At 36.5% G+C, this 13,807-nt stretch overlaps 5 protein-coding genes across 5 annotated transcripts; all 5 read right to left on the minus strand.

The window, feature by feature from the left end:
• Window positions 1–482: 482 nt before the first annotated feature.
• On the minus strand, window positions 483–1,631 carry LOC124305614 (zinc finger protein 665-like). The gene has a single exon (XM_046765193.1). It carries the CDS (start codon window positions 1,629–1,631, stop codon window positions 483–485), a length of 1,149 nt encoding a protein of 382 aa, XP_046621149.1.
• Window positions 1,632–3,007: 1,376 nt separating this feature from the next.
• On the minus strand, window positions 3,008–4,084 carry LOC124305615 (zinc finger protein 626-like). Its single transcript, XM_046765194.1, has one exon. It carries the CDS (start codon window positions 4,082–4,084, stop codon window positions 3,008–3,010), a length of 1,077 nt encoding a protein of 358 aa, XP_046621150.1.
• A 380-nt stretch (window positions 4,085–4,464) lies between these two features.
• Window positions 4,465–13,594, minus strand: LOC124304386 (zinc finger protein 37 homolog). Its single transcript, XM_046762519.1, has 2 exons — window positions 13,583–13,594; window positions 4,465–5,968 (listed from the first exon to the last, which is right to left on the minus strand). The coding sequence occupies exon 2, from the start codon at window positions 5,902–5,904 to the stop codon at window positions 4,819–4,821; it is 1,086 nt and encodes a 361-aa protein (XP_046618475.1). The 5' UTR covers window positions 5,905–5,968; window positions 13,583–13,594; the 3' UTR covers window positions 4,465–4,818.
• LOC124304388 (zinc finger protein 25-like) lies at window positions 7,151–12,080 on the minus strand. Its single transcript, XM_046762522.1, has 5 exons — window positions 11,948–12,080; window positions 10,181–11,308; window positions 8,970–9,878; window positions 7,644–8,047; window positions 7,151–7,355 (listed from the first exon to the last, which is right to left on the minus strand). The coding sequence occupies exon 2, from the start codon at window positions 11,215–11,217 to the stop codon at window positions 10,207–10,209; it is 1,011 nt and encodes a 336-aa protein (XP_046618478.1). The 5' UTR covers window positions 11,218–11,308; window positions 11,948–12,080; the 3' UTR covers window positions 7,151–7,355; window positions 7,644–8,047; window positions 8,970–9,878; window positions 10,181–10,206.
• Window positions 12,142–13,263, minus strand: LOC124305616 (zinc finger protein 32-like). Its single transcript, XM_046765196.1, has one exon. The coding sequence runs from the start codon at window positions 13,261–13,263 to the stop codon at window positions 12,148–12,150; it is 1,116 nt and encodes a 371-aa protein (XP_046621152.1). The 3' UTR covers window positions 12,142–12,147.
• Window positions 13,595–13,807: the final 213 nt, after the last annotated feature.

Here is a 13,807-nt window from a genome sequence, read left to right on the forward strand (position 1 = left end):
TTCAAGGAATATGGATTCTGCATGGAGATGGGAGTTTATGATTAATTGAATACCTACCTATTGATTTGTGAAAGAGTTATCTATTTACAATTCCAAATTTTATTCTTTATAAAACACCTATAATTTACAGCAGTGCACGTGTGTAAAGTGTAAATGCTATTCAGAAGTGGATATTCTGTACAATCTGCGGATGTATTGATAAACATAGCTACAACATCCAGTATGTATTTTTCAAATTTGCTCATTGTCTGTCATTAAATCAAAATACTCTAGCCTTTAGCTCCAAACAGGGTACCTGGAATACCTGAAACTAGTGATTGTAAGTAAAGACGTGCGGAGTTAAAATATAATCTGATGGAAATCAACAAATGGATTAATACAAGTAGAACTGCTGTAATACCAGTGCAAGTAGTACGATGTTCATAATTATGCTTGAAGGGAAAATTACGAGCTTTTCATGCTGTCCAAGTCTAGACGTTGGGTCAGTTATTCATAACGTCGTTCAAGATGTGATCTATGAGAACTCTTGGTAGGGGAGGGTGAATCCCGGGATGAGACTTGCGATGGCTGATGAGCCCTGGTTTTTGAGTGAAAGACTTGCCACAAATGTCACAAACGTAGGGACGAATTCCCGTGTGTATTAGGAGGTGTTGTTTGAGGGCTGTCCGCCTAGCAAATGATTTGCCGCATACATTGCAGGTATATGGTTTATCACCTGTATGAATTCTCATGTGAACTTTCAATCGGCTGTTCCGTGAAAACGTCTTTCCACATTCCTCGCATACAACATTCTCCCGTTTTTCATGCTGTCGCAGCATGTGTTCATTGAGATTTTCTTGGGTGACGAGCCGCCTTTTACAAATATGACATTCGTATTTAGCTTTGTAATGAGCAAACTTTTGATGCACATAGAGAGAATTGCTGTTCAGGCATGTTTTGCCACACACATCACATATAACTGGTCCCTCCTTGTGATTGAATCTTATATGGTTGGTCAAGTCACCTTTGACCTTAAATTTCTTCCCGCAAGTTTCGCACGAAAACTTGAAATCATCTGTGTGTTTCCTTGCGACATGCACTTTCAATTCATACTTATTTTTATTCTTGTACTCGCACTGGTTACAGTAAAAGTATTCTGTGACTTGTTCCATACCAGCGTCGTTTTTTGTCAGTACTTTGTGCTTCCTTTTGATGTGCGAATAAAGAGAAGTTTTTTTGGTGGTTTTGAATTTGCATTCGTTGCAATTGTAAATTTTGCCATCACTATCTGCTCTGTGCCTACGCTTATGAGAATACATGGTGCTCTTTTTGAAGCACTTGAAGTCGCAAACGTCGCATCTGAACTCCTCGGCCGCTTTATGTTTGTCCACTACATAGGAGGCCAACGGCACACCTTTTTCACACTTAAATTCGCAGGAATTACAGGAGAGTGAGGGGCCTTCGTCTACCACTTCCTTATGTCCTAGTACATGGGCCTGGAGATTTTCTTTCTTGAAGGTCTTGTACGCACAAGTGTTGCAACAATACTCCTCGATCATGGCACTCATAGTTTTTTCTTCACGTTTACGTTTGTGCTTCCGTGTTACATGAGAAGAAAGTGTACTTCTCTTGAATGATTTGAAACCGCACATCTTGCACGAAAGAATTGAATTGCTTTGACCATCTCTATGTCTCCACATGTGAGCGTTTAAGTTATCTTTCTTTGAGCATTTATAGTCACACGTGGTGCATTGATACCTCTCCCTTTGAGTTGCATAACCTTGTGTCTTGTGTTTCCGGGTAACATGGGAGGACAAGGTTGTTCGCTCATAGCATTTAAAACTGCATAAACTGCATAAGTAAATAACGCTTTTTTCCTTTACCCTGTGTATTCGCATATGTGTATTGAGATTATCTTTCTTCAGGAATTTAACATTGCACGATGGACAAGTATGCGTGGTCTGAATTACATTTGATAATACCTTGAGATGTGTTACACGTCTTTTGTGAGAAATCTTATGCCTCTTTAGCATGTGTTCTACTGGAAATTTTATCCCACATTTTTCGCAAGCATAAGATTCCATTGTAATTTGACACAGGTGAGCCAACGACTGTTGCAGATATTTGGATTCCTCGGAGGTCGGCTTAGGTACGGTTTCTGTTAGATTAGCGTCAACTGTGACCTCATTCGTATCAGTCATTAATTCAAATTTAGAATTCCCGCTGATCCTTGCAGTGTTTCCGATGACAGGTACAAAAGAATAGAATGTTTTGCCTTCTGCATTTGATCTTTGGCACAGTTCTATCGGTACTGAATCTTTTCCCAAAATAAACCGTCCATCAGAATCAGTTTTTATTATTCTGAGACCAGCACGTTCCCTGGACCTAAAAAAAAAGAAATAAATTAGATATTAATTGCAGTTAAAATATTGTGAAATGGTAAATTTCAGAAGCAATGACTGCTCTGTATATTTATTAAAAGGTTTTGATGTACATAATTATACAGAAATATACGAGCTGTAAAGTTTGTGCATAATGTAAATAAGTAAATTTAAGTACATGAATATCTCGTAATCTGGTAACAAGCATATGAAACATTTCATGAATATAATTTATTTACAATCAACGGGTCATATGGGGCTTTTAGAAAAGGGCAAGGAGAGGTAGGAGGCGTAAAAATCTGTATCGATAACGAAAGCAAAGTGCAAATATCTGTCGGGTGAGAAACTTTCTGAAACATACATAGATACAGCAATGAAGTACATATCGGTCTGTGATTTGGACCGATAAAACCCACCATCTCCATTTAATCCGAATGACTTTCAATGCAAAGTATTTTTCAAAGCTACAAACCTCATTCACTGTAATCCGAACGGAAACAAAGAGACTTACATTACGTATATCAGCCCAGTTATATTTATTATACAGTACATTACATATTATATGTCTGTATAACAAGAAATGAACGATAAAATTATTCCTGCAGTCTTATTGCGATTGGAGAAATGTAGACGTGTGTCGCCATCTACTAAGCCGAGGATTCGGGTGCAATATTTCCGAGATTTCCTCTTATACTACCCAGTGGTACAGGTGGAGACGAAAGGTGAGCGTCGGGATGCTTCCGACGGTGTTCAATCATGTAATATCTTCTCTTGAATGCCTGACCACAAAGATCACATATGTGGGGGCGTTCAGCTGAGTGCGTAAGTAAATGCGTATTCCTCATGTGCGAGGTACGAAAGTTTTTCTCGCACACGTGGCAGGGATAAGGCTTAACGCCAGTGTGAGTCGTCATATGAGTAGAAAGGTACCGTTTCGAGGCAAATACTTTTGCGCATTCCTTGCAAGTGTACGTCTGACTGTGCTGCAGCATGTGATTGTCGAGATTCTCCTGAGTCAAAAGTCTCTTGTTACAAACGCTGCATTGATACTTATAGTCATTAAGATGAGCAACTTTCCTGTGCTTGTACAGAGAGTAGCTACTTGTATAAAATCGTCCACATATGTCACACATATGCTGCGAGCTGCCATGTGTACCGACGTGAAACTTCAGATCCCACTCCATTTTGAATCTTTTCCCACAGTGTTCACATGAGAATTTGTAATCATCGGTGTGTTTTCTGATGTAGTGCGACTTCAGGTTATTTTTTGTCTTTGTACCATAATCGCACTTATCGCACCTGTGTAACATGCTAGAGTCAATTGTTTCATGGATCAACTTATGCGCCTTCAAGTCACACTTGTACTTGAAAGCCTTCGAACAAATTGAGCATTTAAACGGCCTGTGAAAGCTATGTTTACTTGTTATGTGTCGCATGATTTTGCTTTTTTGTTCAAACGTCGAGTGGCATATATCACAAGTATAATTACCGTCTGTTAATTTTTTGTAAAACACGCCTCTTGGCTTTATATCTTCAGAATATGATTTGTTACTATTCTTGATAGACAACTTTGAATTAGTCACATTTGTTTCATCTTTCACTCGAGACAGAAGTCCCGCAGCATCCTCTTCTGTGGAAACATTGCAGGATCTCAATGTTGGACCTTCAATCTCATTGGAATCTTTAATCGAGGCGAGTCTTCTTCGCTTAAAGGTTCTTCTCATTTTTATCCCTCTTCTCATGGGAACTTTTTGTAAAATTCCACTTGATTCCAACGTGTTTTTACTTGGCATGATGCGATGACAATCCGTTAGCATGTGTTCACAATTTGACTGGCTGTTCTTAAGTAATTGTTGCTGATATTCACCGTTTGTTTCTTCGCTTGCCAGCCATTCTTTGACTGCCTTCCTAATATGGTTATGCGATTTCCTAGAACATGAACAACAAACATCAATAAAATTGAAAAGTTCCACAACTAATAATCCTAACAAATACAGCAATACGTGATACAAGTTAAAGCAACTACTGTTACATCCATGTGTATGTAGAAATGTACATTAATGAAATAATTGCGTTTTTCCAGTATGCACATTTGCCAAGGAATAAAATTGCTTCAATTGAATTATATTTTATTTCTCAATTGTAATAAGATCAGTGATATATTCTCGAGGATACATTATTATATGATACAGGTATTCTTGCATAGTATTCCCTATGCAGTTCATTCAAAATATAACATGTTCAATAGACGGATTATAAATATCAAGAAAATATCTACAAAGTATTGAAAAAATGAAGAATTGAGGAAAAACATGTAGCTCTTTGAAAATCTTGTATACCCAACTGTTCGAGTAAATAATTGGAAACTTTTCACTTCGGTTATCTGATTAATAAGTTACTCTCTCTACGATTGGTCCTGTATGTATAATATGCACAAATATTTGATATATCTTAGATTCTATTCGGCATTTAGCTTTATTGTCTTCAATATGTTGTTCAGGATGACTGGCGGGGGAGGGTCAATAGCGTCAGGGTGTTTTCTTTTCCAGTGGAGCATCAACGAAGATCTCTGCGTGAACTTTGAACCACAAACATTGCATACATAGGGTCGCAGGCCAGCATGCGTTAAAAAATGTACTCTCTGTGTGGCCGTACAAGCGAAGGCTTTGCCACAGACAGGACAGCCGTGTAACTTTTCCTTGGTGTGTACGCGACGATGTTTTGTAAGGCCATGCTTTCGAGCAAACTTCATTCCGCATTCCTCACAGACAAACGTTTCCTCGTGTTGCTTAAGATGAATTTTTAGATTCTTTTCGCTTTGAAGCTTCTTGTTACAAACTTTGCACTCGAATGACTTCAGTTTGTTTGTGTGCTTGTAGTTTCTGTGATAATAGAGAGAACTCTTGTTCGAGTATGTCAACCCGCAAAAATCACATACAAACAATCCAGTCTCATGATCTGCCATATGAACCTTATAGTCAGTTTCCACTTTAAATTGTTTCTTGCAAGAGCTACATTTGTATTTGTAATCGTCGGTATGTTTTCGTGTAAAGTGTACTTGCAAGTAAGGATAGTGTTTAGTTGAGAATTCGCATATCTTACAAGAATATAAAGGTGCGGTATCGTCGTGTTGATCTCTTACGTGCTTTTTCAAACCGGATTTGTATTTGAATTTTTTTCCGCACACTTTACACTTAAAAGGTCGTAACTCGCTGTGTTTCCTCATATGTTTACTATACGTTCTCTTAAACTTGTATGAAACATTGCAGAGGTCGCAGCTGTACTTTAATCCTTGTTTGCGATTCCCCACCTGATTTTTATTATTGGTTTCATTCGTGACGTTGGCTGTGTCATCGTCAATCACCACCTCTTCTTTTATTGCCAATAAAGTTTCTGATGAACACTTTTCACCGCTGACTTCTTCATCCTTATGAAAAGAAATTTCTGATGGTCGACTCATTTCCAGTACTCTTCCCGATTGTCCACCCAATTTCAATCTCATACTGTTCTGCATATTAGCAAGGATTGTCCTTGGACTTTTCATTTCCGCGCGTGCACGATGTGTCTTGTTCACATAACTGCAGTCAGATTTTGTGGAACTGTCAGACCTGGAAATAAACATAACAGTCATTTTAAATTGAGGTTTACAAATATCACAACCTGAGGGTAATATTTTACAGTCGACAAAAGTATATAATAGTCAGTGACACATGAAATTCTCCTTTACTTCTATACAAACAATCCTGTGACATCACAGGAGCTGCAAATAATGAGATTAGAATTAATTTAAATTCAACTTATAGCTAAATAATAAGAACATTTTTACGAATTGTCCACGACTTGTGCAAGGTTTTAATGATAAGACGAATACTTACGCACGATATCACTTTATTAATAATCAATATTTATTTATGTTTGAAGAGTCGAGGACTGGGAAAATTTCGAGTACAAAGTGTAAATTTTTTCTTGTGAATCAACATACATGTCCGCATGCGATAGTGAGAAATCTAATTTAAAAAATATATAACGAAACGTAATTTACTCGACAATGAAAAAGAATTTCTTAGATATGTACAAAACATGATTTGTCCTCCTTAAATTATATACAATTAGCATAACAACATGGTATTCAACAAATATATGATGATAATAAATATTTGATCTGAATTAAGTTTTCATGTAAGGTCTATGCAAATAATATCAGACAGTACCAACTTTGTCAATCTCACCATTAATCAAGCAAAGCCCTGTCTGTGATTTGACTAAAAATTCAGTTTTAATAATATCAAATTTGACAGTAAAAATCTGTTCCTACTAAGTGCTAATCGAGAATGGCTCTTTGACAATCTTCTCTGGATTATTGACTACTATTCATTTCTTTACTGGACCAGGTGATGTTTTCTATGATATTGCTTACGGACACAGATGGAGAAGCATACATTACATGGCGATGTTTTTTCTCGCCGTTTACTGAGAGAGCAGGACGTTGGGTAAAGTTTAATCCACAAACAGTACACATGTAGCGTCGCAACCCACAATGGTTTAGGACATGACCCTTCCTGCCTGTACCATTTGTAAAGCCTTTTCCACATATGTGACAGAGGTATGGTTTCTTTCTTGGTTGTGTTTTCATGTGTTTTCATGTGCTTTCGCAAAATCGTTTTACGAGTCAAGTCTAGCCCGCATTCTTCACACATATACTTGAGGCTGTGCTGCATTACATGACTATGTAAATTCTTTCGCCTCTATAGTTTTTTTGTTTGCCATATCGAACACTAAAACTTTCCATCTTTCACCTAGTCCTTGTAATTTTTATGCAGATAGAGAGTCATCAAGTTTAGCAGTATCAAGCTACATATGTCGCAAACATAAGGATCATCATTGTGTGTTATTAGATGCATTTTTTTTTTCATTATCAGCTATTATTCTGATTTTTAGGTCCCAATTTTCGCAAACATAATGAAAATAACTTGTATATTTTCTTATGAAGAGCACCTGAAAAATAACTTATTTATTATACTGATACGTATGCAAAGATTCATCATACTTAAGCAATATTTTATTGATAAAGCTGTACTCTATATTGTGCACATCACAGAAAAACCTTAAATACATATGTTTCCCTCATTTATCAACTTACATCTACTGATCCTGTTATCACGGTGTACTAATCTATACCCAGTTACTGATTATGTTAAGTTGAAACTAACTAGTAGATTCTTATAGAAATAATAGTTGAGAATGTAATAGTAGTGGAAGTTTCATCAAGGAAGTTTCGCATACCTACAAATAGGAGAAGTGAAGAGTTGCGAAATAGCAACTTTGGCATCCGCATATTGGAGCTTCTCCATGGACTTTAATTAGTTCCGTGTTATTTTTATGTTTGAACTTTACTCAAACAAATGTCACGCTGAAACACACTCAAATTGCTGTGCTTGAAGCATGTGTTTATATCCTGGTCCTTTTACATTGAAAGTGATTTTGCAGATATCGCAAGTGACTTTTTATTTCTTCTTGTGTTTCATCACTTCGTTTCTACAATATGTTTGACATTCGCTTTTGGGCCTCTTCTTTTCATATCGATCGATTTTCTCTTTCTTTCTGGTAACCGAACATATATTGTCAAAAGCGTATCATACAGCGCCTTTCACGCCATACTTTCATCATGACTGTTTTGCAGCTTGGGTCTGAAAATTAATCGGAATATCAGAATTAGTGCGTGTCAATGAAACATAATCACTGAATAGTAATTTAAACGATACTGCTAATAGCAAATAGCTTTATTAAATCCGCTGTATAATTTTTCTAGACGAGTGTACGTAAGAATATGCATACGAACAAATATATTTTAATACATTACACGTTTTCATTCGAGATAAAGTTGTCAAAACTTTTTTATCACACAACAGTATAAGCTCTTTGACTGATGGAATACAATAATATCTTGATGAAAAAATGAGGACAGATATTATTTGACTCTAAAACTTAGAAAACTATAAGAATGTATAAGGTTTGGAAACGGAGAGAGTCATATGGCAAAGGCAACTAATATACATGTTTTAAACCTTGTGGAATATAACACACATGGAAGAATCTTTTGGCATTTGACTTCTCATATTCAAAAAGTTGTCTTCAGCCATTGAACAATTGGATATATTGCAGTTATAGCTATCTCTTCTGGCTTACAATTAGCTTCTATGCTTTCAAGAGAGCAAAAAAAATGAGTAGCACCCTAGAACTAGGCATCAGTGAAATTACTATTCTGAGAAAATCAATAAACTTTTAACACTCTTTTACACAAATGAAGAGGGTAACTGTACTGTGTGAATACTTAATTTATCAAGAATAGAAACCCTCCCACCTTATGCCAAGAATATTGAGAGCTAGGTAACGATTACTTGCGGAGTCTGCTTTAAAAGGCTATATTTAAAATATAGCGGTCTCGAAAAATGCAATCAAAAATTCAAAGAAAATTCATTTTTCTTATTTGGATATTATCGACGATGTATTAACAAGTTAGATAGGCCTGGTCTTTATTTGTTTATACACTGATTTGCTATTTTGAGGATGTACGGAAACTTATGGCTATTCAATAATTGCTTATTTTACCTCTGTTTAAAATTATTTTATCCTGAACATTTAAACGTATATTGGCTATCTTTGTCAAAGACAGAGAAAAATTAGTGGTCGGTTATTTCTCATGGAGTAACAAATCGGAAAAGTCGTCATGAAATTCTTTTTCTACTATTTGATACAGTCTCCAATAAGGTGACACATGCTACAGAATAATAATATTTTCTGCAAATAAAACAAATTTAGTTTTGCAAAATTGCAACAGCAATTTATTCTAAAATAAATCTTGTCATGTTTCAGTAAATTTTTAAACACTACACCATGCTGTCCATATTTTATTTTGTGCAGGCCCATGTTGCCATCTGGTGATTTTGAGATCTCGTGGTTTTTTGTTGTAAATCATGCAATTCGAACTTACTGCAGATTGTTAAATTCTGCGTATAATTATGTATTAGCTGCAAATTTGTAATTTGTTTTCTATATTCTAAAATAATTTCACCATCTTGCTCATTTTTGCCTCTATCCTCACTTCGATTTTCACTCTTTTGTGTTCACCCTCATCTGACGTTTCGTCCACGTTTTTCCACTTCTTTATTTACTTCAAATGTTCTGGAACATCACAATCTGTCCGTCTCAGTGGTATTCGAGTTCAATATTGGCGATCACATAGACTGTCATAACCTAAATCCATTATTTCAATGCCTACACGTAGGGCTGCACACGTCACGATTGATATTGACTCTACGGTTCATCTGTATCAATCATGATAACAACACTTAGCCTTGACGCTGAACTTTGTTATGAGGGTGGCTTGAAATCCTGGTAACATTGGCATGGCATCATCTTCATCTTTCCCAGTTATTGTTTCTGTTGTGTCGTACCCAGGATTTTGAAGTGAGATGCAGTCTCAGAAAAGACAGATCAAGTGTCCGGAGTCGGTTCAACCTAAAAATTATAATCGTGTCAATATTTCCATAAAACCCAGTTATAATCCGTACCTGGTCTGGTCTGGTTTAGAATAGTATAAAAAAATTAAGTCACCTTTGAAAGGGTAAAAACTGGGGATAAAACTTTGAAATTTTGAAATCACCTTAATGCTGTTTCAAGATGAAATAGCATATCTTATTCATTAATTGATAACTAGAAAGAAGCTACATATGGTATATTTAAATGATTAAATATCATCAGCATTCAGAGTCGAAAAAAAGTGTCTGTCAACTGATTAGTTGAAATTTCATCAAGCACACCTGTGTTATGCGGCTTGGACATAATATTATTTGGTACTCTTGTTGACAATGATCTTATCTTGGACTCCGTGCAACAAGTTCGTTATTTTAATAGGTGGAGGAGGTGGATGTGATCCAGGATGCTTTTTTCGGTGCAGCATCATTGGGGACCGTTGCGTAAAACTCTGACCACACAAGTCACATACATAAGGTCGTTCTCCAACGTGAGTCAGGAGATGGATCTTTTGCGAGCTCAAACAGCCAAACGTTTTACCGCAAATGGCACACAAATACGACTTTTCTCCGGAATGAGTTCTGAGATGTTTTGTCAAGCCGTATTTAAATTTAAATTCCATTCCACACTGCTCACATACGTATTTCATTTTATGGAGTTCTGAGTGGTTTTCCAAATTCTTCTGAGTCTTAAAACGTTTTCGACATGTCGTACACTCAAACTCTTTGACTCTAGTCTTGTGCTTGTAATGCTTATGAAAGTATAATGAACTTTTGCTAGGATAAGATGTTCCGCATATGTCACATACACAACAAGATTCAGTATCATGGTCCTTCATATGTGTCGTGTAGTCGGACTGTACTTTGAACATCTTTCCGCACTGTTCACAGTTAAAGTTATAATCCTCCGTATGCTTCCTGATATAATGAATCTTCAGATAGGGTTTTGTGCGAGCCTTAAATTCGCACAAATTACAGGAGTGCAACTTAGATGACTCGTCATGTATCTCCATATGGCGGGCTAGGTAAGCGCTAGTCTTAAATCCTTTGAAGCATACAGTGCATTTGTGTGGCCGAGAATTACTATGCTTAAACATATGGCTGGTTAATTTACTTTTACTGTCGAATGATGTGTAACAAATTTCACAGCTGAAGGATTTTTTCAATTTCAACCGTTTCTGTTGGACCTTCTCTTCGTTGGGTTTTTTCCTGCAAACCAGAGGTGTATCATCTAAGTCGTCTTCGTCCATTTTGACATGTGTCTCTTCGTTTTTAATATCACCATTCGACCCTGCGTCATCTCCCGGATTTGGCTCTTTCATCATAAACACGCTTAGAGACTTTGGAATTAGAAAATAGTCTTCACCTAGCCGCACTGTCAAAAAAGATGGGCCGAGAGGGTCAAGTGGATTGTACCTAAAAAATTATAAACTTGTCAATTACACTGGACAAACACAACAAACATAATAATCACTAATAGCAAACCATGCATGACGTTCATACATCAAATATCTATGATATTCGGTGAATATTTGTAATCGATACTACGTACTACAATAATTCTTTCTTTGTGCTCAACTGATCAGCAGATTCTGTTTAACCAGAAAACTATTATTATTATTAATCTCTTGTACAGTGACAATCAATAAACACTATATGCAAGGTTTATCTCCGTCTAAAATCAACCTCACATTTCAAATTTCAGGGTATCAGATATGAAAATCAAAGATAGCGTGAATTCCTTAATATTCATTAGTAAATGATATGGTAACACATTACTTAAGAATAATACCACACAACATGTAATGAAAAAGTACTATTAGCCACGGAAGATTTATTTGGAGATGAAGAAATCCCATAAACATACAACATTTTTACAATTATCTTTGAAGAAATTATAATGTACATATTTTTAAGTAAGAATAGTGCGTTACATGAGTATATCACTTGAAATATATAATAAAGCTGAAAAGTAGCGACCTCTCTGCGTCATTTTATATGAAATGACTCTTGGTAATGTTGAGATGGTCAGTCTTATCAGCATTTAATACCTACCCATTGCTGGGGTTTCCTGGCAGTAAAGAATTCCTACGGATAATTGACCTGCTTGTTCCATTATACAAGAATCCATAGAATAGGTTTCAGAGTTTTTTCTTAAGTAATGCTTTTTTGCAAGACGGTATAGCTTGTTCGTTGGCAAGCAGAAAAATGTCATCTTTCTGCTCAGCTGTGTAACTTCTCCAAGTTTAATGAATCTAGTGGCCAATGCTGCTGCTATCATTCATGCTGCCCTGAATCTTTGCGAGTTCCTTAATCTTAGGTTGGATACTTTTTAATAGAAAATCAAGCTTTATCGGCGGGACGGGAGGCAGTTCACCAGGATGCTTACGCCTGTGCAGCATCATGGAGCCGCGTTGAGTATATGTCGAGCCACAAATATCACACCGGTAAGGCTTCACATTGGTATGTGTAAAAAGGTGAAGCTGTAGCAGACTGTGCATTTTAAATGTCTTACTGCATACAGGGCACAAATACGGTCTGTCTTCCCTGTGTACATTGTGAATATGATGGGCCAGTGAATATTTTCCTGTAAATGATTTACTGCAATGATCACAGTAACAGCTCTCGCCATTGTTATGCTGTTTGAGCCTATGAGCATCAACTGATTTCTGGGAGGCAAAACCCTTGGAGCAAATTCCATATTTAAAATTTCTATTTCTCCTGGAGTTACCTACATGATGTGTTTTTTTATGATTGCATAGCGATCTGTAATTTGGAAGAACGTCACCACACTTTTCGCATACCACAGGACCACAGTGAATCTGATTAATGTGAGTAGTCAGGTCTCTCTTGAATTTCAACTGCATACCACAAATATAACAGGAAGTCGCATAGATTGATGGGTGGCGTCTTACGTAATGATCTTTGAGACGCGACTTATCTTTGGCTTTGTATCCACAGACTTGGCATGGGATTAATTTGTAGGATCCCTCGTGTATTATTTGCATATGCTTCTTAAGTGCGTTTTTCATTTTGAATGCCAAGGAACAAATTTCGCAGACAAAGGGACGCAATGATGAATGTACATATTTAATATGCACAGTGAGCTTACGTTTACTAGCGAATGTTTTGCAACAGGTTTCGCAAGTAGGAGCGATCGAAACTTCAGTTGGTATCTCTTTTTCCACCATGGTCTTTGCTATTTTTGCAGTGCCGTTGGTATTTTCGTATGTTGATTTGTTGCTCTCTGCTGTGCTGTTTGGGTATTTTGAAATTGTCAGTTTACTATCTGCAGCAATTTTTGTTGCATTACTGTGCATTTCAACCCTAGGCGCTGGGGCCCACATTGAATTTTCTCCTTGCTGAACCATAACATATGATTGCATTTGAAGGGGGTCATTCGTGTTTCTGAAACAAAACAAGACAATCAGTCCTAGTTCTGATGGAAAACAATTTCTTCATTCACTTTATCTACACAAAACTCTAAGTAAAATAATGGTAATAGATATGAAATAATATATATGGCTGGTAACAGGTTTCATGTTAGTTGCGTTAGTTTTACTACAAGTTTTCTTAATTTCCAATTTTTTAGGTTCTTATTTACTTTAAAATCATATACTAATTGATGGAAAATCGAACGGTTTCAGATGACCTCTAATTTACTGATAATAGTTAACATGACATTCTGACCTTCTTCAACTCCTATGGCAAATACCATTAAACGCTAGATGGACAAAGTGCTTGGCATTAAGAATTAATATGTGATATTGTATAAGACTTCTGATTTTGCTCCAGAAGATTTGGTTTTCCATAAAGACTAGCCACAGTAATCCTCTGTGCATGATGAGTCAAGTGCATTGAGGTCCAATACTACTTTCGATGTTTGTCCACCCTTGGAGTCTCCCATGTTTTACT

The sequence above is a fragment of the Neodiprion virginianus genome, chromosome 5 (assembly GCF_021901495.1).
Source record: "Neodiprion virginianus isolate iyNeoVirg1 chromosome 5, iyNeoVirg1.1, whole genome shotgun sequence".
Taxonomy (NCBI): Eukaryota; Metazoa; Arthropoda; class Insecta; order Hymenoptera; family Diprionidae; genus Neodiprion; species Neodiprion virginianus.

What these genes read in the sequence shown, in the direction of transcription:
- LOC124305614 (XM_046765193.1), bottom strand. Translation starts at nt 1,631, where the DNA reads ATGTGCGGTTTCAAATCATTCAAGAGAAGTACACTTTCTTCTCATGTA.
- LOC124305616 (XM_046765196.1), bottom strand. Translation starts at nt 13,263, where the DNA reads ATGGTTCAGCAAGGAGAAAATTCAATGTGGGCCCCAGCGCCTAGGGTT.
- LOC124304388 (XM_046762522.1), bottom strand. Translation starts at nt 11,217, where the DNA reads ATGATGAAAGAGCCAAATCCGGGAGATGACGCAGGGTCGAATGGTGAT.
- LOC124304386 (XM_046762519.1), bottom strand. Translation starts at nt 5,904, where the DNA reads ATGAAAAGTCCAAGGACAATCCTTGCTAATATGCAGAACAGTATGAGA.
- LOC124305615 (XM_046765194.1), bottom strand. Translation starts at nt 4,084, where the DNA reads ATGAGAAGAACCTTTAAGCGAAGAAGACTCGCCTCGATTAAAGATTCC.